A 27,997-nucleotide genomic window follows, 5' to 3' on the forward strand; every position below is an offset into this window, starting at 1 on the left:
AGAAGAGTCGGGGACAGGTATAGAGTCGAGCCGAGAAATGCTTCGACAGGCTAAACAGTCAACTGACTCGTCTCATGCAGACAGTCTAGGATACAGCAGCATGGATAGTGCAGTTAGGGCGAGCAGTGCGGTTGTGTGCAACAGAGAACATCAGAATCCCCTGTACCTCCGCTTCCCCCTCCCTCTCTCTCTCTCCTTCCATCCCTCTCTTCTCCCCTTTCTTGCTCGCCCACTCACACGCGCATTCACCCACTCACTGGAGACTTGCCCTCGTGCCAACGGAGCTGTGATGCGCTGACGGCTCGTGGACATTAGTCTTTCGTCTAATAAATCACGTAGGAATACATAAAGTAACATATCTTAACAACAAATGATGACCGAGGAAGTTTAATCTGGTGTTAAAGTAGAAGTTACACCATTGAGACTCACTCGAAATGCGTAACATTGGATGACTTCGTGAAGAATATGGTGCATGCGCTATAAAACGCATAGTTGTCAATATAGACCGACATCATCCGTCACTTTATATTTCATGACAGACAGTGATGAGGTTTAATGTATTCTGTGCTTCTTGTTCATCCAATATGTCAGGAAAAGGTTGGATATGTGCCCATGAGACCCGCAATGTGCTACATTCCCCTTTGATCGCCTAGCGGGAATGCGAACCACACATTTATTTTCCTTCCCGAATTTTTTATCGTATCTACCAGGAAAACAGATAGTCCCCCTCTTACTGCAGTCAAATCATAATTATTCCGTGCCCCTCCTGTCACAGAATCATAATACCAGAGAATCTACATGGATGTGTTATTTCCGCTAGAGGGCGACATACTTCCACCGTCTATTTTTACAGTCAAGGGTTGTACATCCCAAATGGCACCCCAGTAATTCTGACAGGAGCCCCATGAGCCCCGTTTAAAAGTAGTGCACTAATTAGGGAATAGGCTGCCATTTCGGATGTATACTAGTTGTGGAGAGGTGAGAGGCTGCGTGCCACTTTGCTAAAATTGTCTTTAATGTACTGACTGATCTTGATGTCCCTTCCGGTATTTCAACAGTGTTGTCGTGCACATTGAGTAGACATACTCATTTGATAACATCATTTAGCATGACGGCACACTGCACTGTGATGATTCAATGGTGTAAAGACACATGGATGCTGAAAACCGCTGAAGTCCCATCACTACATAGATCTGGGCCATATGTATCAAGCATCTCAGAGTATGAATCCCCCCTGGATCAGTGCAGCTTTTTAAGGTCGTAATGAATATGATTATGATAATAATAATGAATATGGACAGGGGGTACCTGATCCTATATCAGCACTCCTACTCGGAAACAATTGTGAATCCGGCCCCTGGTTCCTCTCAAGGTTTCCCTATGGAGTGTTCTGTATGTTTCTTTACCTTTGTCACGCACACACGCACACGCACACACACACAGACATTGAAATAACAGTATAAATAGCATAAGAGAAATGACATGACTCACAAAAATAAACTGTCAACCCTTTTTTTCCTTTGTTTGCATTTATTAATGTATCTCTAATGTGTGTGTTTTTTTAAAATCTGTCCACAAACTCATATTAGTCACTACTATGTTAGGTTAGGTCAGTTTTTCCCTCACTGCAATGGCAGTCATCTACACGAGAGCCCAAACCCAGCACTCCCTTCCACCTCTCCAACAGACAGTGGCTTTGTTCCAAATGGCACCCGATTCCCTATATAGTGCCCTACTTTCGACAAGGGCCCTATGACCTATGTCAGTCACACACACTGCAACAGTACTCTAACATCTGCACTTCAAAATGCATGTGAAACTAGGAAATTATGGGTCAACAATATAGTTAGCCACCGGTTAAAAGATTTCTAGCATATTTCAGAGAGATTCCTTGCAAGAAGCAATTTAGGAAATATTTCAGATGAACCATTGACTGTCTGGGACATTCACATTTTCACATTATGACATATTCTGTGGGTAATTTAAGATCATGATGTAGTTTACATTCACTGGATCGAACATGTTTGTCAGTTGGAGGGCAGTTCATTTAAATGATTGGCGGGTCACTTGTACTATCCTTGGCAAGCCACTTGTCCTATCTGCCAATGGGAGGGAGGAGTGGGCGGGACTAGAGCTTGGGTTTGCGCTCTCTTATTAAAAACACATCTCTAGTGCTATCTGTACAACATTCAACAAGACATTTTTTTTTCTTATTATTTTTTTTCCTCTTCTTCTCCTTAATAATGCCAAAACAATAATAATAATTTTAAAAAGAAGAAGAATAGCGTTACTCCATCTCATCGGGCATCGAATGAACGAACGTACGAACATCACACAAATTGAAAATACAAATCTAAGAATAAAAGGCCTCAATACCAGATAGTACACATCATCACCTTCTAATGGTGCCAGAGAGAGAGAGAGAGAGAGAGAGAGACAGGTTACGGAAGAGAGAGAGAGAGAGGTTATGGAAGAAAGGAAGAAGAGAGAGGTTAGGGAAGTTGAGAAAAAAGAAAAGAGAGATGTACACATACATTAAAAGGATAGAGAGAATGACAATATAATATCTTGATAATACCATTGAATTATATTATCTTAATTTAACGTGTTTAGTGTCCCCATGGACAGGTTTTGGCACCTAATTCTAAGATTTATCCATTAAACTTTGGCTTTGGTTTGCCACGGGTTAGCTGAAATCAACCTTGTTTCCTACACTGGGGGCTACTAGCGATGCTAGCATTATGACCTCCAAGTGATATTATGTCTGATGGTAAGAAATTGTTCAAATAAGGCAACAACCCACTTGGCCCCTGTCGAAGTTGGAGTGACAGACAAGGAGAGGATAAAATAAGTCAAGAAGAATGAGGTGAATAAATAGGTGATATACTAGGGGAAAGAGAGATGTGGGCTAAGTGCTTTTGGTGAGCTTACAAAATACCAACTCCAGGAAGTGCTTGACACAGAAGGCACGGTGGCATTGACACTACAGGTTATTGTCCCAAAGGACACCCTATTCCCTAAATAGTGCACTACTTTGACCAGGGCCTATATGGGAATGGTCCTGGTCAAAAGTAGTGAACCATATAGGGAATAGGGTGTCATTACGGGTGCAACCTAAGTCTTTAAGAAAACACCACTTAGGGAACTGCTAAACTCATATAAGGTGCTCTAATAAGGATAGAAGTAAAACACATAATGCACATAAACCAAAAGTAAGACTGTGGTTCCAATCCCAAACTCTCGCCTACAACCAATGGGGTTAGGTTCCAATCCCAAACTCTCACCTACAACCAATGGGGTTAGGTTCCAATCCCAAACTCTCACCTACAACCAATGGGGTTAGGTTCCAATCCCAAACTCTCACCTACAACCAATGGGGTTAGGTTCCAATCCCAAGCTCTCGCCTACAACCAATGGGGTTAGGTTCCAATCCCAAGCTCTCGCCTACAACCAATGGGGTTAGGTTCCAATCCCAAGCTCTCGCCTACAACCAATGGGGTTAGGTTCCAATCCCAAGCTCTCGCCTACAACCAATGGGGTTAGGTTCCAATCCCAAGCTCTCGCTGTCAACCAATGGGGTTAGGTTCCAATCCCAAGCTCTCGCTGTCAACCAATGGGGTTAGGAGGGCGAGAAGGAAAGACTTATCCAATCAAATAATTTTGTGACGTTTACAATCGTAAGTAGTTTATTTAATTGTTTTTATGATGAAATGTTTGCTCGTTCACTGTGTGCAGAACATGCTGTGTGTAGTACGATGCGCTAAACCAATACCGTGGCTATAGTACAAATTGATCAATCAAAATTTGGCAGAGATGAATATTTTTATATATTGTGATGTAAACTTGAGTCTCATCCAAAGCACTTAATAATACAATGATAATGTTTTGATTGGATTATAGATTGATTGAATGCTTGATTGATTGATTGGGCGAGTGGATTGAAACTGCAGCTTTTACACTCCAACAGAAAGTGACACCTTACATTTTCTTTAAAAAAAAAAGTTTGGTCTATCGATAGTCAAAATAAAAACAACTACTTTGGGAAATTATAAACCTTGCACAGTGCTCTTTATAGACATGACATTCCGACTAGTCTTTTCCTCACAACAACAAGCCTTATAGTTTTTTATCATTACCTACTGTATATTCATAACCTTCTCTGTAAGCTTCTCTTCTTGAAATGAAAATAAACATAGAAAGTTATTTTTTATTTTCTTCTTGTCTTTACAAAAGCTACACATATTCTACTGGGATGTATCTAAGGATTTGTTAATGTTTTTAATGCTTACTCTTCTTTCCCGTTCTTCTTCACTTAAAAGAAAGAAAGACAGAAATCTAGTCATCTAAAAGACGGCATACCCCAAGACTACAACAGTTTGCTTTCTTGAATCCTCCGCTCTGTGAGGGAACTCACCCTTTTCTCTCATCCATTTTTCCTTCCCCTTGTTTTTTCTGTTATTTTCATCATAAAAGGAATGGAAGGAAAGAGTGTGACACGGTCGTGGAGTCTTGGTCACCTGACCAGACGTGCCAGCTGATTGTGTTCAGGATGCACTGTCCGTCTGTCTGTCTGTCCTGTGTCCCCCAAAACAGACTTTTGCTTTGTTTCTGTTTGTTTAATGGTCCGTTGGCCACCACGACAATGTAGAAATAACTCTGAACACGCTGGTATTTCTGCTGTAAATGCTGACCTCTGACCTTTAACCTCCCTTTTCACTTATTGACCTTTCACCTTGACCTCTTTTCATTCATATGAATATTTCTTGATGTTTCATCTTCATCGACTAAGTGCTTTATAATTTTTTTCCACAGAATCCACATAGAGATGCTACCGGTCTCTTGTGAAAAGAGAAAGATCCACACCAGCTCTTTGTTTAACACTACAGATTTCTATTCACAATAGCCTAGAACCAATTTTTTACATATATACTTTAGCTTTATACTGTATTCTCAGATATCATTGTTCTATAAGAGCCCAGAAACAGAGGGCTATACTGTAGAACTCCCTTGACGACATTCCAAACATAGACAGGCACTAAACTGAGGGGAAAACAGGAAATGACAAACTGTTCCCATGGTGACCTCGGAACAGCAATCTGACCAATGAGAGGCAGTGATATCAGGGTCAGGGGTTACCTTATCCCTAATCATTGCCATCTTCATCTGGTAAAAAGTTGCTCCTGTGGTGTTATTTGTTGTTGACAGCTGGATAGCTTAGTTTGAGTTGACGGCTTGAATGGTTGTGGTTGAACCACGGTTATCGAATCAGTGCTCTTGAACAGACCGTCATATGAACTTGAAATGTCAAAGTGACAAGGAGTGGTATCTTATCTAAACGGCAGTTGGGATGAAGTTTGGCTTCTTTTGACACTTGTTCTGCTAAAGTATAACTAATCAACAACGTTACTCATAGAAGTAGTATTATTCTCAAAACATGAAGTATAAGGTCTGATAAAATCATTTTTGTGTTCTCCGGAATGGTAGAATGTTACAGTTTATTTGTTCTCACATAGTAATATTAAGACTTAACAGCAGCCAGAGGACGATCTCGAGCAAATCATCACAATTAGCCCTCTTGATAGGGGATGGAATGGAAAACAGGAAACTCTGGAATATAGAACTCAAGGCCTCAAAAGTCCTGAAGAGAAAGGATTCACACTGCACTGTCTGTATGTACAAGGGGGGTTGTGGTTGGTTGAGAAAATCAAGAGGACTGCACTGAACTCCCGGGATGTAAATATTAAAAGGCGAGAGAAAAATGTATGATTTTTTTCCTTAGGAGAGATGATGTTTACACAACCCTCTCAATGGAGGTGCATCTCAGTCCGTGGTCCTTAGTTATACTTGTCAGCGGACTTAACATGTCAATGACCCTGAACTGCTGTATGTAAGAGAACAAGGAAGTGATATAATGACCCCTAACATTTGACTCCTACACTTCTGCACTGTCTAGTTGAACTCCCTCTTCCCATCTCTCTGCAGGATGATGCTGTTGCCGTTTAGTCTCCCATCACTGCTTCCTCCTCTCGTGTAAGACGGTCAGAGCCGAGGGCAGTTGACATGGATAGAGACATCCTCATCCCATGCTCTGTAGGGGAATCCCCTGGACTACTGCTCTCCCTTTCCAAATCCTCCTCTTCTCCTTCCTCCTCTTCTTCCTCCTCTTCCCCATCCTCCTCCAGCTTGCCTTCCTGCCCCAGGCCAGCGAGGCCACTCCTTGTGTTCCTGGGTGTGGTGGAGGCCTGGTTAGAAGCCTGCAGGGGGTGGTGGAGATTGTAGCTGCCCTCTAGGTCCACTTCCTCTGGGGTGAGGCCATTCTCCATCCCTCTCTCCCTCTCCACCCTGGATGAGGCCCATTCATCGAGGGGGGCCCTATCTTCACTCTCGCTCAGGTACCTAGGATAGGATAGGGACATCAGTCTACTTGCAATGACTGTAATATGTTTTTTTCCCCCTACTAAACTTAGTTGAATGCACTAACTATAAGTAGCTCTGGGAAAGAACCTCTGCTAAATTATGAATATGCAAATATAAAATGTAAACACGCATCTCTTACCTCCACAGGGCTAGGGGGTCTGGGTCAGCCCGGGGTTGGGGTGGCCTCTGGGGCCCGTGTTCTCCCAGGGAGCTGGGGTTGTGGGCCCCCCTCTTACGCCTGGACTTGCTGGTGTGGTTGACCTGGAGGTGCATGGCCATCAGCTCGGCTGAGCAGGTACGGAAGGGACAGAACAGGCACTGGTTAAGGGTGACCCCTGCTCCTCCTCCTCCTCCACCACCCCCTCCCGGTACTCCATCCTCCTCCAGACCTCCGAGCCCAGGGGAGGGGCGGCGGGAGAGATCCAGGGGCTGGGACAACAAGCCTCCCTCCTGGGTGCCCCGAGCTGATCCCCCTCCCATCCGCTCCCTCCCGTTAGCTGGCACCATGCGGCTGGTGGTGAGTGGTTTGCGACGAGACACTTTGGGCGCCTTTGGCGGGGGCGGGGTGGGGGTGGAGGTAGGGGACTCCCCCGTCCACCCTCCCTCCATCCCCCCCTGGTACAGCGCCCCCATCACCCCGGATAGGTACCGGTACTGGCTCTCCAGATCTGCCTCCCTCAGTCCTCCCATGGCCTTCCCATGGTCCCTGTCTCTCTGCTCGGGAAGGCCCAGGATCCAGGGCTGGTGCTGGTTGTGCCTGGAGGATGCGGTCTCTGCCGGGATTCTGGCGGCTGAGCCATGGGTGAAGCTCTGGGGCCGGCGCTGTTTGGCCATCCCATCCCTTCCCTCCCCCCGTGGAGCTCCTCCACCACCTCCCAGAGAGGCAGAAGTGAGGCCGGGGGAGGAGGCGGTGGATGAAGAGGCCCCCATGGCGTTCCTCTGTTCTCTGTGGTGCCTCTGGAGATGGTACTTTAGAGAGCCTGATTGGGTTCCCGCGTAGTCACAGTGGGGACATTTATACGGTCTCTCCCCTGAAAGAGGTACATAAACTAGTTGTGGTTATCAAGGGCATATAGTAATGGAGGAATGTCAGTAGATGTTACACTATACTATACTATACTATGCTATGCTATACTATACATGGAGAGAAACATTTGTATTGTTCTAATTCTGCACAAAAAACAAACAATTTATACAGGACCCCTAGACAAAATATGGACCAGCCCATCTGGTATTTGCCTGAACTGCCCTACGCCTAGTCTGTTTCTGACCACAGAGAAAAAAAACAACAACAATTATATGGACCTTGATTCCTGGATTTCTGCTATGGAATAAAAGAGGGGAAACTATAGGGTTCAAGTATTATATGAGCTTGTAGTACCATATTACAAACCACAGATGGCAGTATCCCATCACAATCTAAAACCCTGATTGGCTTTGATAAGGAGGACATTAGATTAAAAACCCCATCAGCCTCGGAGGTGTTGAAAGTGATTATTGCTAGTAGCAATTTACTTAAGTATAATGATTCACCTAATTAATTACAACAGACAGAGGAGATGGTCACATTTAGGACTCAGAAACACTTGAGAACACATGAATTTAATGGCACATGTAAATGTGGTCAGTGTGCATGTAGTTAAGGTTTAGTGTTCTAGAGTAGATTGTATTGTTAGTGATTATTTGCTGAATTCCAAATGGACCTCTAGCTCCTACTTCCTAGCCACTCTGAGATCTCATTGGACAGGTAGAAGCAATATGGCGACATTTCCATACAGCCGATCAGAAGGTGAGATGAAGCCACACTACATGACCAAAAGTATGTGGACACCTGCTCGTCAAACATCTCATTCCAAAATCATGGGCATTAATATGGAGTTTGTCCACCCTTTGCTGCTATAAAAGCTTCCCCTATTCTGGGAAGGCTTTCCACTAGATGTTGGAATATTGCTGCGGGGACTTGCATCCATTCAGCCTCAAGGGCATAAGTGAGGTTGGGCACTGACGTTGGGAGATTAGTGCTGGCTCAAAGTCGGTATTCCAATTCATCCCAAAGGTGTTTGATGAGGTTGAGGTCAGGGCTCTGTGCAGGCCAGTCAAGGTCTTCCACACCAATCTCGACAAAACATTTCTGTATGGACCTTGCTTTGTGCACGGGGGCATTGTCATGCTAAAAAAGGAAAGGGCCTTCCCAAACTGTGGCAAAAAAGTTGGAGACACAGAATAATCTAGAATGTCATGGTATGCTGTAGCGTTAAGATTTCATCCTCACTGGAACTAAGGGGTCTAGCCCAAACCATGAAAAACAGCTCAAGGCCATTATTCCTCCTCCACCAAACGTTACAGTTGGCACTATGGTTTTGGGCAGGTAGCGTTCTCCTGGCATCTGCCAAACCCAGATTAGTCCGTCGTACTGCCTGATGGTGAAGCGTGATTCATCACTCCAGAGAACGTGTTTCCACTGCTCCAAAGTCCAATGGCGGCAAGCTTTACACCACTCCAGCCAACGCATGGTGATCTTAGGCTTGTGTGCGGCTGCTTGGCCATGGAAACCCATGTCATGAAGCTCCCGGCGAACAGTTCTTGTGCTGGCGTTGCTTCCAGTGGCAGTTTGGAACACGGTAGTGAGTGTTGCAACCGAGGACAGACGATTTTTATGTGGTCTGTTCTGTGATCTTGCCTACCACGTGGCTGAGCCGTTATTGCTCCCAGATGTTTCCACTTCACAATAACAGCACTACAGTTGACCGGGGCAGCTCTAGCAGGGCAGAAATTTGACGAACTGACTTGTTAGAAAGTGGCATCCTATAACGGCGCCACGTTGAAAGTCACTGAGCTCTTCAGGAAGACCCTTCTACTGCCCAATGTTTGTCTATGGAGATTGCATGGCTGTGAGCTTGATTTTATCAATCATCTCAGATCTACAGGAGTGCATTGGCCCTAGGTTGTATAGACACAGAATAAGTGTCATAAGCCCTAGGGTGTAGGATTTAGGGGCTAGGGGTCGATTTGGGATCCAGCCATTGTTAGGTGTGTTGGGGGTTGGGGGCTAGTGGCAGGCTCACCTGTGTGAACTCTCAGATGCACTTTAAGGTGATGGGACGAGCGGAAAGCTTTACCGCAATAGGGGCAGTCTTTCACCCCTGTGCCTCGCACACGCTCCCTAGAAGTCACAGACGAACCTGAAGATGACCCAGATAGACCGTTCTCTCCTGGAGAGAGAGGAAGGGTTGAGAGAGAGAGAGAGAGAGAGAGAGAGAGAGAGAGAGAGAGAGAGAGAGAGAGAGAGAGAGAAAGAGAGAGAGAGAGAGAGAGAGAGAGAGAGAGGGAGAGGGAGAGAGAGGGTGGGTGCGAGGGAGAGAGGGAGAGAGAGAGGGAGGGAGAGCCGGAAGAGAGGGAACAAGGGAGGGAGGGTGAGAGAAAGGGTGATGGAGTAGAGACAGAGGGGGGAGGGAGAGAGAGGGGGAAAGAGAAAGAGGGGGGAGAGCAAGAAGGGGAAGACGGAAGGGAGAGAATAAGAAAGTGGTATTGATAGTTAATTGCATTGCTAGACGCTACTCTCACACTCTGCTACTCTCCCACTCTGCTACAAGCTTTTTATTTGTGTCCTTATTCTCTCTAATGAAAATGTCAAATAAACGGAAGACATGTTGCGGACGTTTTGGAGAGGTGAAGCCATGTCACTGTACCTTGGAACTGTGACATCACTGAGTGGAACCCTCCTCCGGCTGCTGACTGATGTTGAGGTCCACTTTGAAGTTTGGACTCCTGTCTTCCCTCGCTACTACCTTCTCTCCCACCTCCTCCTCCTCCTCGTCCTCCCCCACTCCGGCTCGCTCCTCCATCCTCCTCTCCTCCTCCGGCGTAGCGCGGGGGGTGACCGTGGTTCTTATGGGGCCGCTGGACGTGGACGCGGGCGTGCGCCACCACCTGCTGCAGGCTCCGGAACAGCTTCCCACAGTCGGGGCACTCCCATGGGGCTCCGGAGGACGGAGGCTCCTCTCGGGGATCCAGACCTCCTAGGTAGGCCCTGACCTGCTCAGCCTCCCCCACCACGGAGCTCCTGGATGGGGCTCGGTGCAGGTGCTGGGTCCTCTGGTTCTGCCTCTGAGCCTGCTGGGCTTGCTGGGCCTGTTGAGCTGCTACTAGGCTACGGGCTACCAGCTGCCACATGGCGATCTGGTCCCCTCCATCTGCCGCTGCCTCTCCTCCTCCTCCCCCTCCTCCTCCACTCCCATTCCCCATCTCCGCCACCTGAGCCACGGCCTGCAGCCGTTCCATGCAGCTGGCGCCGCCACCGCCATCGCTGGGCAACCCCAGGTAGCCCAAGATGGCCGATTTACTAGAGACTCCGGCGCCGTCCCGCTCAGCCCTTGATCGTCCCCCTCTCCCCCCTCCACCACGAGCCAGCAAGAGACTGGAGTAGAGAGCGTTGAGGCCCTGGCTGGTGACCGAGCCTTTGGGGCCTCTATGTTCAGCCCCGGCCACAGGAGCCACCAGCCCCCCCAGACCCCCCAGACCTGCCTTCAGGCCCAGCTTGTTGAGGTGCACCTGTAATAGAGGTCATAAAGTCACTTGTATAATAAATGCCCAATGTCTTCAATCGTTTGACACATGCAATTATAGCATAGACTAGGGTTGCAAAGGGTTGGAAACTTTCCGGTAAATTTCCAGAATTTTCCCAGACATTTTCCATGGGAAGTTAAGCCCGGGAATTTGGGGGATTTTGTTTAAATTCATCAGAACAGTTAGCTTATAACAGTGAACCTTTTTTTTGTGGGATACAGACAAGGCAATTCTAGGTCTTGTGGCATATTTTGGTTAAACTATCCCCAATTCAATGGAATCGCAACCCTCTGTATGCACAGTGCATTCTTCCATCACATGTACAGCTGATTCTCAAGATCTTGCACACTGATGAGATGCTATTGCTCCCACGCTACTACACTGTCTGAGACAAGAACTACATGCTTTCTAGTAAGTTTTGATTACAATACTGGGTGTGGTGAATATATTTTATATGACATACATACTTTTTGGTTAACTAGTAAATAGTAGCCTACAGCAAAGTAATGTTTAAATAATTTCTAACTTGTTAACAATTTCTGCTAGTTAGTTTTTGCTACCATGTGGGTTTTTGCTTGCTTGAGCCTACTAGTGTTAATTCACCTGTTTGCATACATGTTTATCTTACAAAGGAGTTGTTTAATCTAACTGCTTAACTATTTATCTGTACATGGAATTGTATTTGTTTGTTTTTTTTAACTCATTTTTTTCTAATATTTACAGGAAAATGCCATGGGCACTATCTGATGTGTGGAGACATTTCACTGCAGCATATGTAGAAGGAAAAGCTGTGTACATTTGCAAATACTGTGCCAAATCATATTGTGAAGAATGCAACAAAGATGCAGAATCATCTGGCCAAGTGCATAAAGTTCCCTCAGCGCTCACAACAAGCAACCCCTGACAAAAGTCCCTCTACTTCTATTCGAGGTGAAAATGATGAATCAGACACCTTATCGATAGCAATAGCTCATGGTCCTCCTGAAATTATGACTCAATCGAGGAACGTAGTCAGAGAAATGCTGATGAATGTCTTGCTCAAACTGTGTATGCAACTGGTTCACCTCTGTTGCTCACAGGCAATGTGTATTGGAAGAGATTTCTGAATGCTCTTTGCCCAGCATACACCCCTCCAACCAGACATGCTTCACATACTAATTTGCTGGATGCTGAGTTCAACAGCGTTCAAGTGAAGGTCAAGCAAATCATAGAGAAAGCAGAAAAAATTGCAATCATCTCTGATGGGTGGTTGAATGTTTGTGGGGAAAGGAATAATGAACTACATAATCTCAACCCCTCAACCAGTATTCTACAAGAGCACAGACACAAGGGACAACAGACACACTGGTCTCTACATTGCAGATGAGCTGAAGGCAGTCATCAATGACCTTGGACCACAGAAGGTATGTGCACTAGTGACAATGCTGTGAACTTGAAGGCTGCTTGTTCTAAAGTGGAGGAGTCCTACCCTCACATCACACCCATTGGCTGTGCTGCTCATACATTGAATCTGCTCCTCAAGGACATCATGGCACTGAAAACAATGGATACACTCTACAAGAGAGCCAATGAAATGGTTAGGTATGTGAAGGGTCATCAAGTTATAGTAGAAATCTACCTCACCAAGCAAAGTGAGAAGAATAAGAGCACCACATTGAAGCTGCCCAGCAACACCCGTTGGGTTGGTGTTGTCATCATTGACAGTCTCCTGGAGGGGAAGGAGTCTCTCCAACAAATGGCCATATCACAGTCTGCCGATATGGATAGCCCCATCAAGAGGATCCTCCTGGATGATTTTGGGAGAGTGGTAAGCAGCCTGAAACTCCTGAAACCTATAGCAGTAGCCATTGCACGGATTGAGGGAGACAATGCCATCCTGTCTGATATTTAGACTCTGCTTGCAGATGTAAGAGAAGAAATCCGTACTGCCCTGCCCACTTCACTGTCGCTCCATGCAGAGGAAACTGCAGTTCTGAAATGCATAAAAAAGCGTGAAGACCTCTGCCTGAAGCCCACACATGCGGCAACGTACATGTTGGACCCCAAGTATGCTGGCAAGAGCATCCTGTCTGGTGCAGAGATCAACAAGGCCTATGGTGTCATCACTACCGTGTCTCGCCACCTTGGCCTGAATGAGGGCAAGGTTCTTGGCAGTCTGGCGAAGTACACTTCCAAGCAAGGGCTTTGGGATGGAGATGCAATATGGCAGTCGTGCCAACATATCTCATCAGCCACCAGGTGGAAGGGACTTTGTGGATCTGAGACTCTTTCCCCTGTTGCCTCCATCATCCTCCAAATCCCACCAACATCAGCCGCCTCAGAGCGCAACTGGTCCTTGTTTGAGAACACACACACCAAAGCATGCAACAGGCTGACCAATACAAGGGTTGAAAAATTGGTGGCCATCCGGGCAAATTTGAGGCTTTTTGAGCCTGACAATGAGCCATCCTCAACAAGGTTGGAAAGTTACAGTGAAGATGAGGCCTCAGAGTCTTGTGTTCAAGAGGTGGACATTGAGGAGGTCCAGGGAGAAGACATGGAAGCCTGAGATGAAGACAACCAAAGCTTTAGTTTCTAGACTATCATTTTATAGATGTATGTCGAAAACGTTTTTGGGAGATGCGATGGGTCATTGGGGGTCATTCAATATTCCCTTTCTTTTGTTGTTCAGTGAAATCATCCCACGTGAAGAGTCAACTCATGTAATTAAAGTTCAATTCATAACTACATTTGTAAAAAAAAAAATATATTGGAAGGATTCAATCATTTGCAATTATGTTTACTTATAATAAGGTAAAAGGTTTATGTTTCTGTCTCCATATGATATGGTATATATATCCAATGCAAAAAAAACATCTACATTTAAATATTAATTTGCATATATTCCTATTAATTCCCATATATTCACGTTAATTCCCACGGAAAGTTTCCACCTCTGTATATTCCCCAAAATGAGCAACCCTAACATAGACCCTAGCATAGACACACACACATACCAGTGGAGGCTGCTGAGGGGAGGACGGCTCATAATGATGTCCGGAACGGAGAAAATGGAATGGCATCAAGCACCTGGAAACCATGTGTTTGATGTATTTGATACCATTCCACTGATTCCCCTCAAGTCATTACCCTGAGCCCGTTCTCCCCAATGAAGGTGCCACCAATCTCCTGTGACACACACTAGGTTACCTACCTTCATGTGGTTCTTGAGGAACCAAGGCTCCTTGAAGCCACGGCCGCACACCTGACATTTGTGGTCCAGAGAATCCTTGTGCTTCCTCATGTGGCCCTTCAGGAACCAGGACTGGGTGAAGCGCTGGCCGCACGTCTCACAGCGGAAGGCCGGCAGAGGCGGAGCCCCTGGGGCCAGGGTGGGGGTCGGGTTGGGGGTGGGAACGAGAGTGTCTGGGATGGGTGTGGGGATGATGGCAGTGGTGGTGGTTATGATGGGGGGGTGTCTGGGGGTGTAGGGGGGCAGGGCGGGGAGTTCCACCGGGGGAGAGAGGGACAGGGAGGGGTGGCTGTCGTGGAGGTGTGCGGCCAGGCGTTCTTCCTGGCTGGCAGAGAAGGAGCACAGGGTGCACTTGTACGGGTTGTGGAGGATGCGGACGTGACGAGACAGCTCAGAGGCCGTGCGGAATTTACCCTTGCAGGCGTGGCAGCGGAATGCGGGCGCTGCCACTGTGGCCAGGGCGGCTTCTTCTAAGATGGCAGGACCTGTGCCACCCAGGCCGCAGGAAGAGGAGTAGGGGGAGGTGAGGGAGAGGGGCACCTCCTCGGTCAGTGGAGGGCTCAGCGGTGTGCTGTCATCCATTAGGAACGGCTGGAGGGTCTGGTGATCCACCTGCAGAGCCTCCTCTAGAGCATCCCCATCCTCCCCTCTCAGTCCCTGGGTTAGAGATACAGACAGCAGGGGACTCTGGCGGTGGCTGTGGTGGTTCTGTCCCACGTCGTTGTGGTTCTGGTGGGCTTTGAGATGCGCCGTGGACCCTGTCCCAATGATGCTCCCGGTCATGGTGCCGGTGTTGCGGTACAGAGCTGAGGCGCGGCGGTCCCGGTCCAGACTGTGAGCGCGGGCGTGGAGCGACAAGATACTCTGGAAGCGGAATCTCTTCCCACAAACCAGACAGGGGAACTTGAGTCCGGCCGCTCCCCTAGAAACACCCTTCCTCCCGGGCAGAGACCCTAACAGACTCCCCCCGTCCTTATGGAAGAGCTGGAGGTCTAGCTCATCACTACAGGTGGCACCCTGCTGCCCGGAGGACAGGGCCAGCTCCAGGGCCCCGAACCCGGGGAGAGGGGCCGATGATGTCGGAGTGACCGGAGGAGAGCTCTCCGAAGAGGGGCTACACACCTCCGGAAGACCCCCCAGGAAGAGAGCCACGGCCGGGGTGGGGGACGGAGGGGCTGACAGCTCATCTTCATCCTCCTCCTCTTCCTCATTGTGGTGGTTGAGGGGGAAGGAGGAGAAGGGGAAGTAGGGGGTGGTGTCTAGGGTGTTCGACAGGGGTTCTGGTGTGTGGGACAGGGCTGAGGGGCTATGGGCTAGGGGCAGGTCCAGGGGGCTGTGTGAAGGGGAGAGGTGGGAGGTAGAGTGAGGAGAGGCCTGGGGACTGTGGTCCAGCGATGGTAGTGTTGGGGGTGACTGGGGCAGCTCACATGAAAGAGCCAACACACATTCAGGAGGAGAATCCATTCTCTGTGTGTGAGAGAGAGAAAAATAGAGAGAGAGATAAAGAGAGAGAGAGAGGTAAAGAGAGAGATAAAATGAGAGAGATAAAGAGAGAGAGATAACGAGAGATAAGGGAATGGATATAGTACAGGAGGAAGACACTTCGGACAATTGAGATGAACCCGTTTATGGTAGGAATATATCTGTATTTCAATGGAAATGTAGTCGTAAGAAGGAGTAGTGTGGGGACTCAACACTGTTCTGTGTACTGAGGTCAGAACAGGTCAGTAGGCTATTTGAGGATAAAGGTATGATGATGCAGTACTGACCAGTACTGTGTGTATGACTATGCCATGCTTGACTATGTGTACAGTTAGTATGGGGACTCACCAGTCGTGTGTTTACTGCTATTCCATGTTTCAGTTTCTTGGCAGACGGGGGACACACTGCTTTGACGGCCACCTCCTTTAGTCCTCTGGGGAACACATACATTCAATATGTTCAAACATATGTTTAAAAAAGATTTTAAACCAAACATATTGCAACTCACCCTGCTGCATATCCCATTACACCAAAAATAACATAATGTCCTGCCTGCCTGCGTCTGTCTGTCTGCCTGCCTGCGTCTCTGTCTGTCTGTCTGTCTGTCTGTCTGTCTGTCTGTCTGTCTGTCTGTCTGTCTGTCTGTCTGTCTGCCTGCCTGCCTGCCTGCCTGCCTGTCTGTCTGTCTGCCTGCCTGCGTCTCTGTCTGTCTGTCTGTCTGTCTGCCTGTCTGTCTGTCTGTCTGTCTGTCTGCCTGCCTGCCTGCCTGCCTGCCTGTCTGTCCGCTTGCCTGCCTGCAGGTGTGTGTGCTTCAATGTGTAACAGGTGGTCGGTCACCTGTTTGATGTTGCAAGATACATTGTGTACTTAACCATATGTTTGATGTCTGTATATGATATATGTGTGTGTGTGTGTGTGTGTGTGTGTGTGTGTGTGTGTGTGTGTGTGTGTGTCCATGTGTGTGTGTTGGTACGTGCATGTCCGTACATGTGTGTCAGTGTGTGTGTGAGCTAAGGGCACCACAGGACATGGACTGTCCCAAACAGGATGGGCGCGAGATGTTTTGACTTCCCCACACACCCTTCCTGTGAACACATACAGCAGCAGCTTCATCAGGAATGGACATACACACACACACACATCCGAGCCTAAAGAAACACAACCAACCAAACACACACACAGAACACATACAACCACACATAACAACACACCTACCGCATTTGAATTTATTCATGTAATACAAGAACAGACACTAAATATATTTCAGACATTTGTTCGAACCCACAACTGTAGTGATAGAGCCGAGAAAAAACATTACAAACACACGATCATCATCATTATGGCCAAACACTAGTACCCTACATCTGTGTGTTCATATAGACAGTATGTCTGTGCGTGTTTGTGTGTGTCAGCGCGCCAGAATCACAAAGACATTCTCATGTATCCAGTTGACATTTTAGCTCCGCCATGACTAGCAGGGATATCACACAATATCAATCATATATCCCCTCTCTCGCTCTCTTCCTTCTCCTCCCTCTCTTCCCTCTCTCCTTCTTAATCCACCGTTATTGTTCTTTCTTCCCCCGTCTCTATTTCTTTCTCGCACTCCCTCCCTCCCTGATTCCATACTCCTCCCATCCCCCTCTCTTTCTCTCTCATTCTCTCTCTCTCTCCCTCCTCCCTCAATTATTCACTAATTTTCTTTCATTCTCTCGCTCCCTCTTTCTTTCTCTCCTGCGTTGGAGCCAGTTGGCACAGTGCCAGGGAATGCTGATATCAGCTGGTAGATTGGGGCCTGCCAACATGGCGAGGAGAGAAAGGAGAAAAAGAAGAGACAAACAGTGAAAGAGAGAGAAATGGGGGGAAAGAGAGAGAGGTGGGGAGGCAGAAGAGAAAGAGAGAGACAGCGAAATAAACATAACCGAATGAAAAGATCCAATGGTGATGTGATTTGCATTTTCTAAATATGAAAAAAAAAAAAAAAGGCTGATTGCGAACTGGGGTTTTGTTGTAGGTAGGTATTCATGGTGGTAGCGAGGCGGTGGACAGTGTGTGTGTGCGGTGTGTGTGTGTGTTAGTATCGTCTGATGTGATGGCATTATCATATTAATATCAGCGTCACCACTGCATTGTTCTGCCGTGACAGCGGCCACTGTGCCCAACCAGCCTTGTCATACCAATAAAGCTTCTCCAAATGTGGATAGATGGAGAGAGGAGATAAGGTGCTAGACAAAGGGGAAGGGAGAGAGAGAGAGAGAGAGAGAGAGAGAGAGGTACATGGTGTGATCAACCAACACAAACAAGTAGTACATGTAGATTTCAACACAGCTACAATTCATTTGATTCAGATGACGAACGTGTGCTTGATCAGATTCCCCCAACGGAACTGTAACAAAGCATGCACTAACTGACGCCTACGGCTGATTTAACCAAGACTTCTGAGCGCTTAAAATGACTCTTATGTTTTCCATTACCATCGCACACACGCTCGCACACACGCACATTCTTTTAGCTGTACATATTGACAGGTGTTTGGGCCATATACTCTATGTGGAAGTTTGTATAGATCATGTCACGTGCTCATATCACTACGAACGTGTGTAGGTACAGTGTGTGCGGTACAGAGTATGTGTATTTGTACGACTTTAGATCTCAGTGTACAAAGAATGTACCAACGTAACTATATTTGTGGTTTTGAGCAGGACACAGTTCAAGCAAGTCAGTACACGGTGGTTATGATTCTTCATACAGATGGAGGATCTTAATTTGAGCCAAATTGCTACACCAAGTAAATAATGTGAATTAATATGTGGATTATAATGAATGGACATTTTTTGAAGGGGTTTATACATTTTTCGTTAGGGCAAATCATGTCTGACATTTTATAGTAGAGATAACAAACTTTAGAATACTTTTTTACCTTGACTATACGACAAGTTTGCATTTCATGCTGTGCAGGAAAACACTTAGGAACAAAAAGAGTGATCAAATTAAGATCTTAGGGTGTGGATCCTAATGTATCAAAGATAATGTTTAAAGGCTCATCATAATGTTAACTGAAGGCAGCTGCTGAGAATCAGGATATCTATGGACAGATGTGTGATGGGGGTCATAGGAGCGCTTTCGTCTAATTTGTTATGGCCCTTAGGTACTTGTTACAGCAGAGTAGTCGACAATGTGTGCTGAATTGCATACACTGCCGTTCATACATACAGTTGAAGTCGGAAGTTTACATACACTTAGGTTGGAGTCATTAAAACTCATTTTTCAACCACTCCACAAATTTCTTGTAAACAAACTATAGTTTTTACAAGTCGGTTAGGACATCTACTTTGTGAATGACACAAGCCAATTTACCAAAAAATGTTTACAGACAGATTATTTCATTTATAACTTACTGTATCACAATTCCAGTCGGTCACAAGTTTACATACACTAAGTTGACTGTGCCTTTAAACAGCTTAGAAAATTCCAGAAAATTATGTCATTGCTTTAGAAGCTTCTGATAGGTTAATTGACATAATTTAAATCAATTGGTGGTGTACTTGTCGATGTATTTCAAGGCCTACCTTCAAACTCAGTGCCTCTTTGCTTGACATCATGGGAAAATCAAAAGAAATCAGCCAAGACCTCAGAAAATAAATTGTAGACCTCCACAAGTCTGGTTCATCCTTGGGAGCAATTTCCAAACGCCTGAAGGTACCACGTTCATCTGTACAAACAATAGTATGCAAGTATAAACACCATGGGACGACACAGCCATCATACGACTCAGGAAGGAGACGTGTTCTGTCTCCTAAAGTGAAAGTACTTTGGTGCGAAAAGTGCAAATCAATCCCAGAACAAGAGCAAAGGCACTTGTGAAGATGCTGGAGGAAACAGGTACAAAAGTATCTATATCCACAGTAAAACGAGGCCTATATCGACATAACCTGAAAGCCACTCAGCAAGGAAAAAGCCACTGCTCCAAAACCCCCATAAAAAAGCCAGACTACGGTTTGCAACTGCACATGTGGACAAAGATCGTACTTTTTGGAGAAATGTCCTCTGGTCTGATGAAACAAAAATAGAACTGTTTGGCCATAATGACCATCTTATGTTTGGAGGAAAACGGGGGAGGCTTGCAAGCCAAAGAACACTATCCCAACCGTGAAGCATGGGGATGGCAGAATCATGTTGTGGGGGTGCTTTGCTGCAGGAGGGATTAGTGCACTTCACAAAATAGATGGCTTCATGAGGAACGAAAATTATGTGGATATATTGAAGCAACATCTCAAGACATCAGTCAAGAAGTTAAAGCTTGGTCGCAAATGGGTCTTCCAAATGGAAAATGACCCCAAGCATACTTCCAAAGTTGTGGCAAAATGGCTTAAGGACAACAAAGTCAAGGTATTGGAGTGGCCATCACAAAGCCCTGACCTCAATCCTATAGAACATTTGTGGGCAGAACTGAAAAAGCGTGTGTGAGCAAGGAGGCCTACAAACCTGACTCAGTTACAACCAGCTCTGTCAGGAGGAATGGGCCAAAATTCACCCAACTTATTGTGGGAAACTTGTGGAAGGCTACCCGAAACGTTTGACCCAAGTTAAACAATTTAAAGGCAACGCTACCAAATACTAATTGAATGTATGTAAACTTCTGATCCACTGGGAATGTGATGAAAGAAATAAAAGTTGAAATAAATCATTCTCTCTACTATTATTCTGACATTTCACATTCTTAAAATAAAGTGGTGATCCTAACTGACCTAAGACAGGGCATTTTTACTAGGATTCAATGTCAGGAATTGTGTAAAACTGAGTTTAAATGTACCTGGCTAAGGTGTATGTAGACTTCCGACTTCAACTGTATGTAGGATTTGGGGGTGTTTCCTTAAGTGTGTGAGTTTGTGTACCTGTTTTTTAACTGTTCTTGTCAGTGTGTGCGTGTCTACAGTTTATGTGTCTTGTTATTAGTGTGTGTGCTGCAAATACTGTATGCATATGAAGGCCAGTGTGTTCAAATGTGTGTGTGTGTGTGATCGAGCCTATGTGTGTTTATGTGGGTGTTAGTGCGTTTGTGTGTCTGATTTCTTACGTGTGTTTTTAAGTGTGTGTATGTGTGAGTGAGGGCCTGTGTGAGGGAAAGTGTGTGTGTGTTTTCTTCTCTCTGTGTGGTACAGTAACTCAGGGCCTGCTGTAGTTTTTATCACCGTGGTCACGCGGCAAAACTTCCCCACAGACGGGATTCATTTCCGGGCTTTCACCTTTCCCTGAACCCCCTCTCTCTTCTTTCCCTCCCTCGCTCCCCTCACTTTATCTGGCTTGCACTTTTTCATTACCGCTCTTTTTTTGTTCTTTGGCTTCTCTGAATGGAGGGTGGATTGTCTGACTTCTCTCACTCGCTGTGTCCTGATTCTTGACCTTTGGCCTCACTTCACCGCTTTCTTTCCTCCTCTCTCTGTTTTTCCTTCAACTGGCAATGTTTGGTTGGGCACACCGTTGCTAAACTTTATGCAATAGAAGAAAACGTTTCTGTCTACTGGACACGACCCCGTTCTTGCCTCCTCTCCTCTTTATAGTTATCATCCAGATGAAGAGAAGTATGTGAAGGGGCATAAGACTATGCAGAATTAATATGTAGGCTATGAATGTGAACTGGAAGTGTAATGCATTAACCCGATTTTTATGCGACCGTGCATTAAAGAGGTCAGATCGTCTTAGCAGACGCATTCCATGGATGAGTCCCTCAATCAAACTTCCAAATATGTAGATCCCAACTCTATAAGGACATAACACTTTATAAAACTAGAGCAATTAGGCCAATCTAAGCTCCAACGTGTCCTCATTACGACTTCTATGTGTAACAAGTGTTACACCTTCTGTAACATTTGTGTGAGTGACTTTTAGCTACATCAACTGGTAGTTTGAGCCCTACTGGTCTGGACCAGACAGATTCCATAACATCATGAATATTGATGTTGGCTAGGAGACTGAGTGGTCAAGCAGCAAGCTGACCCCTAGCTTACATTCCCTAGCTAACAGTAAGTTATGATCCTTATAACGGTCAACATACACTGACTCAGTTTTACCTCATTTCTGTCAGCATTTTAAATGTGCAACCAGAGGGAGAAAAAAATTGTAGACCACCTTTACTCCACACACAGAGACGTGTACAAAGCTCTCCCTCACCCTCCATTTGGCAAATCTGACCATAATTCTATCTTCCTGATTCCTGCTCACAAACAAAAATTAGAGCAGGAAGCACCAGTGACTCGGTCTATAAAAAAGTGGTCAGATGAAGCAGATGCTAAACAACAGGACTGTTTCGCTAGCACAGACTGGAATATGTTCCGGGATTCTTCTGAAGGCATTGAGGGGTGCACCACATCAGTGACTGGCTTCATCAAATAAGTGCATCGAGGACGTCGTCCCCCACAGTGACAGCACGTACATACCCCAACCAGAAGCCATGGATTACAGGCAACATTTGCACTGAGCTAAAGGGTAGAGCTGCCGCTCTCTGCGGGACTCTAACCCGGAAGCGTATTAGAAATCCTGCTATGCTCTCCGACGAACCATCAAACAGGTAAAGCGTCAATACAGGACTAAGATCGACTCGTACTATATCGGCTCCGACGCGTCTCGGATGTGGCAGAGCCTGCAGACTATTACAGACTACAAAGGGAAGCACAGCCGAGAGCTACCCAGTGACACAAGCATACCAGACTTTCTGAATAACTTCTATGCTTGCTTTGAGGCAAGCAACACTGCAACATGCATGAGAGCATCAGCTGTTCCGGACGACTGTGTGATTACACTCTCTGCAGCCGATGTGAGTAAGACCTTAAAACAGGTCAACATTTACAAGGCCACAGGACCAGACGGATTACCAGGACGTGTACTCCGAGCATGCGCTGACCAGCTGGCAGGTGCCTTCACTGACATTTTCAACCTCTCCCTGTCTGAGTCTGTAATACTAACATGTTCCAAGCAGACCACTATATTCCCTGTGCCCAAGAACACTACGGTAACCTTCCTAAATGACTACCGACCCGTAGCACTCACGTCTGTAGCCATGAAATGCTTTGAAAGGCTGGTCATGGCTCACACCAACACCATTATCCCAGAAACAGTAGACCCACTCCAATTTGCATACATCTCCAACAGATCCACAGATGATGCAATCTCTATTGCACTCCACACTGCCCTTTCACACCTGGACAAAAGGAACACCTACTGTATGTGAGAACGCTATTCATTGACTACAGCTCAGCGTTCAACACCATAGTGCCCTCAAAGCTCATCACTAAGCTAAGGACACCTGGACTAAACACCTCCCTCTGCAATTGGATCCTGGACTTCCTGACGGGCCACCCCCAGGTAGTAAGGGTAGGTAACAACACATCCGCCACTGATCCTCAACACGGGGGCACCTCAAGGGGTGCGTGCTCAGTCCCCACCTGTACTCCCTGTTCACTCATGACTGCATGGCCAGGCACGACTCCAACACCATTGTTAAGTTTGCTGATGACACAACAGTGGTAGGCCTGATCACTGACATGATGGGAGGATGTCAGAGACCTGACCGTGTGGTGCAAGGACAACAACCTTCCTCAAGGTGATCAAGACAAAGGGGATGATTGTGGACTACAGGAAAAGGAGGACTGAGCATGCACCCATTCTCATCGACGGGGCTGTTGTGGAGCAGGTTGAGAGCTTCAAGTTCCTTGACGTCCACATCACCAACAAACTAACATGGTCCAAGCACACCAAGACAGTCGTTAAGAGGGCACAACAAAACCTATTCCCCCCCAAGAGACTGAAAAGATTTGACATGGGTCCTCAGAAGGTCTATCCTCAAAAGGTTTTATAGCAGCACCACTGAGAGCATCCTGATGGGTTGCATCACCACCTGGTATGGCCTCCGTCCACAAGGCACTACAGAGGGTAGTGCGTACGGCCCAGTACATCACAGGGGCCAAGCTTCCTGCCATCCAAGACCTCTATACCAGGCGGTGTCAGAGGAAGGTCCTAAAAATTGTCAAAGACTCCAACCACCCTAGTCATAGTGTTCTCTCTGCTACCACACTGTACTGGAGCGCCAAGTCTAGGTCTAAGAGGCCTCTAAAATAGCTTCTACCCCCAAGCCATAAGACTCCTGAACAGCTAATCAAATGGCTACCCAGACTTCTACCCCCCCCCCCCCCCCCCCGGAACTCTCTGTTATTATCTATGCGTAGTCACTGTAATAACTCTACCTACATGTACATATTACCTCAATTACCTCGACACCGGGGCCCCCGCACATTGACTCTATGCCGGTTCCCCTTGTATATATCCCCGCTATTGTTATTTACTGCTGCTCTTTAATCATTTATTATTCTTATCTCTTACTTTTCTTATTTTCTTAAAACTGCATTGTTGGTTAAGGGCTTGTAAGTAAGCATTTCACTGTAAGGTGAAACGCTACACCTGCTGTATTCGGCGTATGTGACAAATGAAATGTAATTTGACTTATAGCGTGAGTCCCAAATGGTACCTTAATCCCTATTTAACGCACTACTTAAAGTAGTGCTCCATATAGGGGAAAGGGTGCCATTTGGGATGCATCCATAGTATACTTAAGCAATAAGGCACGAGAGGGTGTGGTATATTGGCCATATACCACAAACCCCCAAGGTGCCTTATTGCTATTATAAACTGGTTACTAACGTAATTAGAGCAGTAAAAACAAATGTTTGTCATACCCGTGGTATACGGTCTGATATATCATGGTTGTCAGCCAATCAGCATTCAGGGCTCAAACCACCCAGTTTATAATTGGCCTCATCACACTAACTCTAAAGTTATGTGATACAGCCTTTGCTTTCACCTATCTAATCTTGTTGGATCAGAGGTTACCGGTCTGATTACCTTAATTACAGTGTAATGACAATGTAAGTACACATTGTTATATACAACTATCTGCAATATGTTAATTCAACCATTAAAGGTCTAACTCTAAGAGGAGTACTTGCCCTAGTCAGGTTTCTTTGTATGCTACAACAGCATTGAATGTTTTGAGAGCTGAAAATGTGAATGGGATATGCTACTCTAAACTTGCTGAAGGGCTAGGAGTGATTGCTTGTACAGGTCTACTAGTATGGGTTTATACTACGCTGCAGAAACATTTTCGAACCGAATTCAGGCAGAGAAGCAGTCTTTACATGTCACCATGCACCCTCACTGAGCAGGTGTCTGTCTGTCTGTCTGTCTGTCTGTCTGTCTGTCTGTCTATCTATCTATCTATCTATCTATCTATCTATCTATCTATCTATCTATCTATCCCACAGAGCCTTAATGACCCAATTAAATCAATCAGTGGCTTGATTGGAATGCTCCTTGAGTATGTGTGAAACAGAGAGAGAGAGAGAGAGAGAGAGAGGGAGAGAGAGAGCACCTGGATGTTGCATCCCTCAAGTGTTGTTCTGAGGAGGTAGGGTACAAGACAGTAAGAGACAGGAAACATAAATTACCATAAAAATCATGAATTCTTCCCACTGAATCCAAGCCCAACGCTCTATCTTGATTTTTAACAGCATCTAAAGATGACACACTCTGTCCCTCAAATGATGGCACTTATTGAAAAGTGTTAAAATATTAAATAATAAGATACCTTTTAGGGAGCTAGAGTGTATCTAGTTAAAGTTGGACTGTTTGCTTCAGGTGGGAAATCCCAAACTAGACTGCAAGCTGAAAATGTCAAAAAAGAAAAAGAAGGCTGTACACTTATCACATTACATTGATTTCCTGTGGACACATCTAAAGTGTTGAATCAAACTATGGTATGTAGTAGGCCTATGAAAACTGGGCATTTAAACATGTCTAAAACATGTTCTGTCGCTATGGGGTTTGAAACACAGCGACCGGAGTCTCGCTCTTCTCCGGTCACCACAGATGACACGTCTGCCTGTTATCTGGAGAGGAATTTCCTGCTCTCCCTTATGATGTGCGTCAATAACGTGCAACCATTTTCAGTCGCTCTTTCCCCTGCCTTCTCTCTCGCGGCCATCTCAATTAAACAGCCACATTAATGAAATAAATAACTATCAACAAACAATGCGCGGACGCCTAGTCTACATAACGTCCAAAAAACGAGATTAGATTAGTCATTTTCGCAGCTGCTCTTTAGCTGTTAAAATATTATTAAATCCCCTAAGTGGACATAGTAACACGATTGTTTAATCTCAAAGCCGTTGACGAGTCACGGTCGTTGCCTACTCTCTGTGTGTCATGTATATCGCTCCCCCATGCTCCATCCATTTTGTTCCTAAATTTTCTATAACAAAAGACTGAAAGGGAGGGGAAAAGACATGAGTGTTGCGGGGAGAAATCGGAGGACGAGAAAAGTGCCATCATGGATTTCATCTTGAATTTCGCTGCCAACCTCCCCATCCATCCCCCTCAAACTAAATCAAACATGATCACATTTTATCCAGCACACGTAGGCTACAGAAAACAACCCTATAACTTATATCAACCGCCGGGAAACAACTTGTATTTTCAGAATGAGATGTTGCACGCAACACACTTGCTACTTTCTTGCGAAATCACTGTAGCCCAAAGGAGAGAGGTAGCCTATGGCTACAGTGAAGCTTGCACTCGTAAGAGGTGACGCTAGGACAAGTTTACCGGTTGTAATAGTAGTAGCCTTGTAATAGTCGTAGTAAATATAGTAGTAGCATAGTGGGAGGACTATGGTTTTAAAAACCGTTGGATAGGCCTACAGCTGGATAGGTGTAGCATGGACGAATAGATTAGGCTACCTATTTAGGCTACATCTGGTTAAATTGGTCATCTTAAAAACAATGAGCCGTACGTAAATGCGTCTCCAACAAAATAATTATCCTGGTTTATCGTCTCTACCTAGAACGTTCCTACGTTGCAGCTTTGTAAATCACACTCGAACATGTAGTTAACCCAAAAATAAAACGGAAATCAAAGAACATAGCGATTGATCAAATTTGCAACTTATTTTTTGTCAAAAGCTACGATATACGTTTTCATGTTGTGAATTAAACCCGATGTGTAGAGGCCTATGCATGGATGAATGCAATTGGCATATCTTCTGCAGTAGCCAATGATTGTATTCCTTAGGCTATAGCAATACATTTAATACAGAACTTTGTGTTAGTTTATAGGTTAGCCTACTTGTGCGTTCACTTTAGTTGACTTTTAGTGCACTTCAAATAGCATAACGTAATTCAATTTACAATTTACAAACCATTTTTACGGAGTAGGCATACGTTATCCGACAATTCAAGTAGTACAGTTTAGGCCCCAAGTTATAACTGAAAATAATCCATCATGATATAGAATCCGTTCTCACTTTTGTCATGTCACCGTATAGGGCTAACGCATGCAGACGGTCGGCCACGCGCGCACATACAACACCGGCTTCATACATGACACACAGAAAAGTGCCGAAGAGTGCATGGGAACATACATGCAGCACACACACACGCCACACACTATAGTGCAACCCGCCAATCACTCTCAACAATCCACTCACAATACAAACACATTTCGTTGGACGGTGTATACCATGTGTATCCCGTAGCCTACATACCGACTAATAAAACTTGAAACATAAAAACTGTAATGTGTGTAAAAAAAAAAATGTTTTTAAAAAGCGAGATAAAATGGAGCTACAATGCGCTTCAATCACTGCAACTATAGGGTGATTACACGGATTTGCAAAAAGAAAAAGTCGTCGTCAGATATTTGTTGTTCATGGAGACAACAACAAACGCGACAAATACAACAATTTTGGAGAGGTTTTACTATAGTGCTACACAACCGCAGTTCCATACCACCCTATATAAAAGTGCACATGTAAACGTATGGATAGTATTTATTGTAAATTAACTAGATATTTATGATGAAAGTAAGACTCTATGTACTTACGGGAGAGGCGGCGGGCGGATTAATGACAGGACACGTCATGATTACGTTTCACTTGAATTAAATACATTACGAGTTGGGGAAAAAATGGAAATCAGGGGTTGTTGTATACAAGCATACGCCGTTTTCCCCCTCCCTTAGCTCACCCTGTTCTCCTCCTCCCTTTCGCTCTCTCTCACACATTTTTTCAAACATCCATTTATTGTGCAGTAGTGAGTAAGTGAGTGAATAAAAGAGAGAGAGAGAGAGAGGAGAGTGGGAGGGCGAGTGATGTAGGTTGCAAATGTAATTATAATCTCACGAGCACCATTTTAGAACACTGACACACGGGGCAGACTGCCCGGTTCAGTTGCAGCCCAAAAATAACGACACTAT

General features: G+C 45.6%; 1 protein-coding gene across 5 annotated transcripts; it reads right to left on the minus strand.

The window, feature by feature from the left end:
* Positions 1–1,508: 1,508 nt before the first annotated feature.
* On the minus strand, positions 1,509–27,805 carry LOC110500833 (zinc finger protein 219). 5 transcript variants are annotated; one of them, XR_005038603.1, is made up of 8 exons: positions 27,626–27,805; positions 16,046–16,130; positions 14,177–15,682; positions 10,107–10,968; positions 9,483–9,629; positions 6,557–7,448; positions 3,365–6,396; positions 1,509–3,244 (listed from the first exon to the last, which is right to left on the minus strand). XR_005038603.1 is itself a non-coding variant. In XM_036957821.1 (7 exons), exons 3-7 carry the CDS (start codon positions 15,677–15,679, stop codon positions 6,000–6,002), a joined length of 3,747 nt encoding a protein of 1,248 aa, XP_036813716.1. In that variant the 5' UTR covers positions 15,680–15,682; positions 16,046–16,130; positions 27,626–27,805; the 3' UTR covers positions 1,509–5,999. The 5 variants fall into 5 exon arrangements, 3 of the variants coding, with proteins under 3 accessions (XP_036813716.1, XP_036813715.1, XP_036813717.1); XR_005038602.1 differs by having other exon boundaries at positions 3,285–6,396; XM_036957821.1 differs by having other exon boundaries at positions 1,509–6,396; positions 9,537–9,629.
* Positions 27,806–27,997: the final 192 nt, after the last annotated feature.

This window comes from Oncorhynchus mykiss, chromosome 21 (genome assembly GCF_013265735.2).
Source record: "Oncorhynchus mykiss isolate Arlee chromosome 21, USDA_OmykA_1.1, whole genome shotgun sequence".
Lineage (NCBI taxonomy): Eukaryota > Metazoa > Chordata > Actinopteri > Salmoniformes > Salmonidae > Oncorhynchus > Oncorhynchus mykiss.

Bases quoted from the DNA above. Each gene is read 5' to 3' on its own strand.
- LOC110500833 (XM_036957820.1), bottom strand. From the start codon at position 15,679: ATGGATTCTCCTCCTGAATGTGTGTTGGCTCTTTCATGTGAGCTGCCC. The intron at 7,449-9,482 runs GTGAGCCTGCCA...TACCTCTTTCAG, and splicing joins GCATCTGAGAGTTCACACAG to GGGAGAGACCGTATAAATGT. The intron at 6,397-6,556 runs GTAAGAGATGCG...ATCCTATCCTAG, and splicing joins GACCCCCTAGCCCTGTGGAG to GTACCTGAGCGAGAGTGAAG.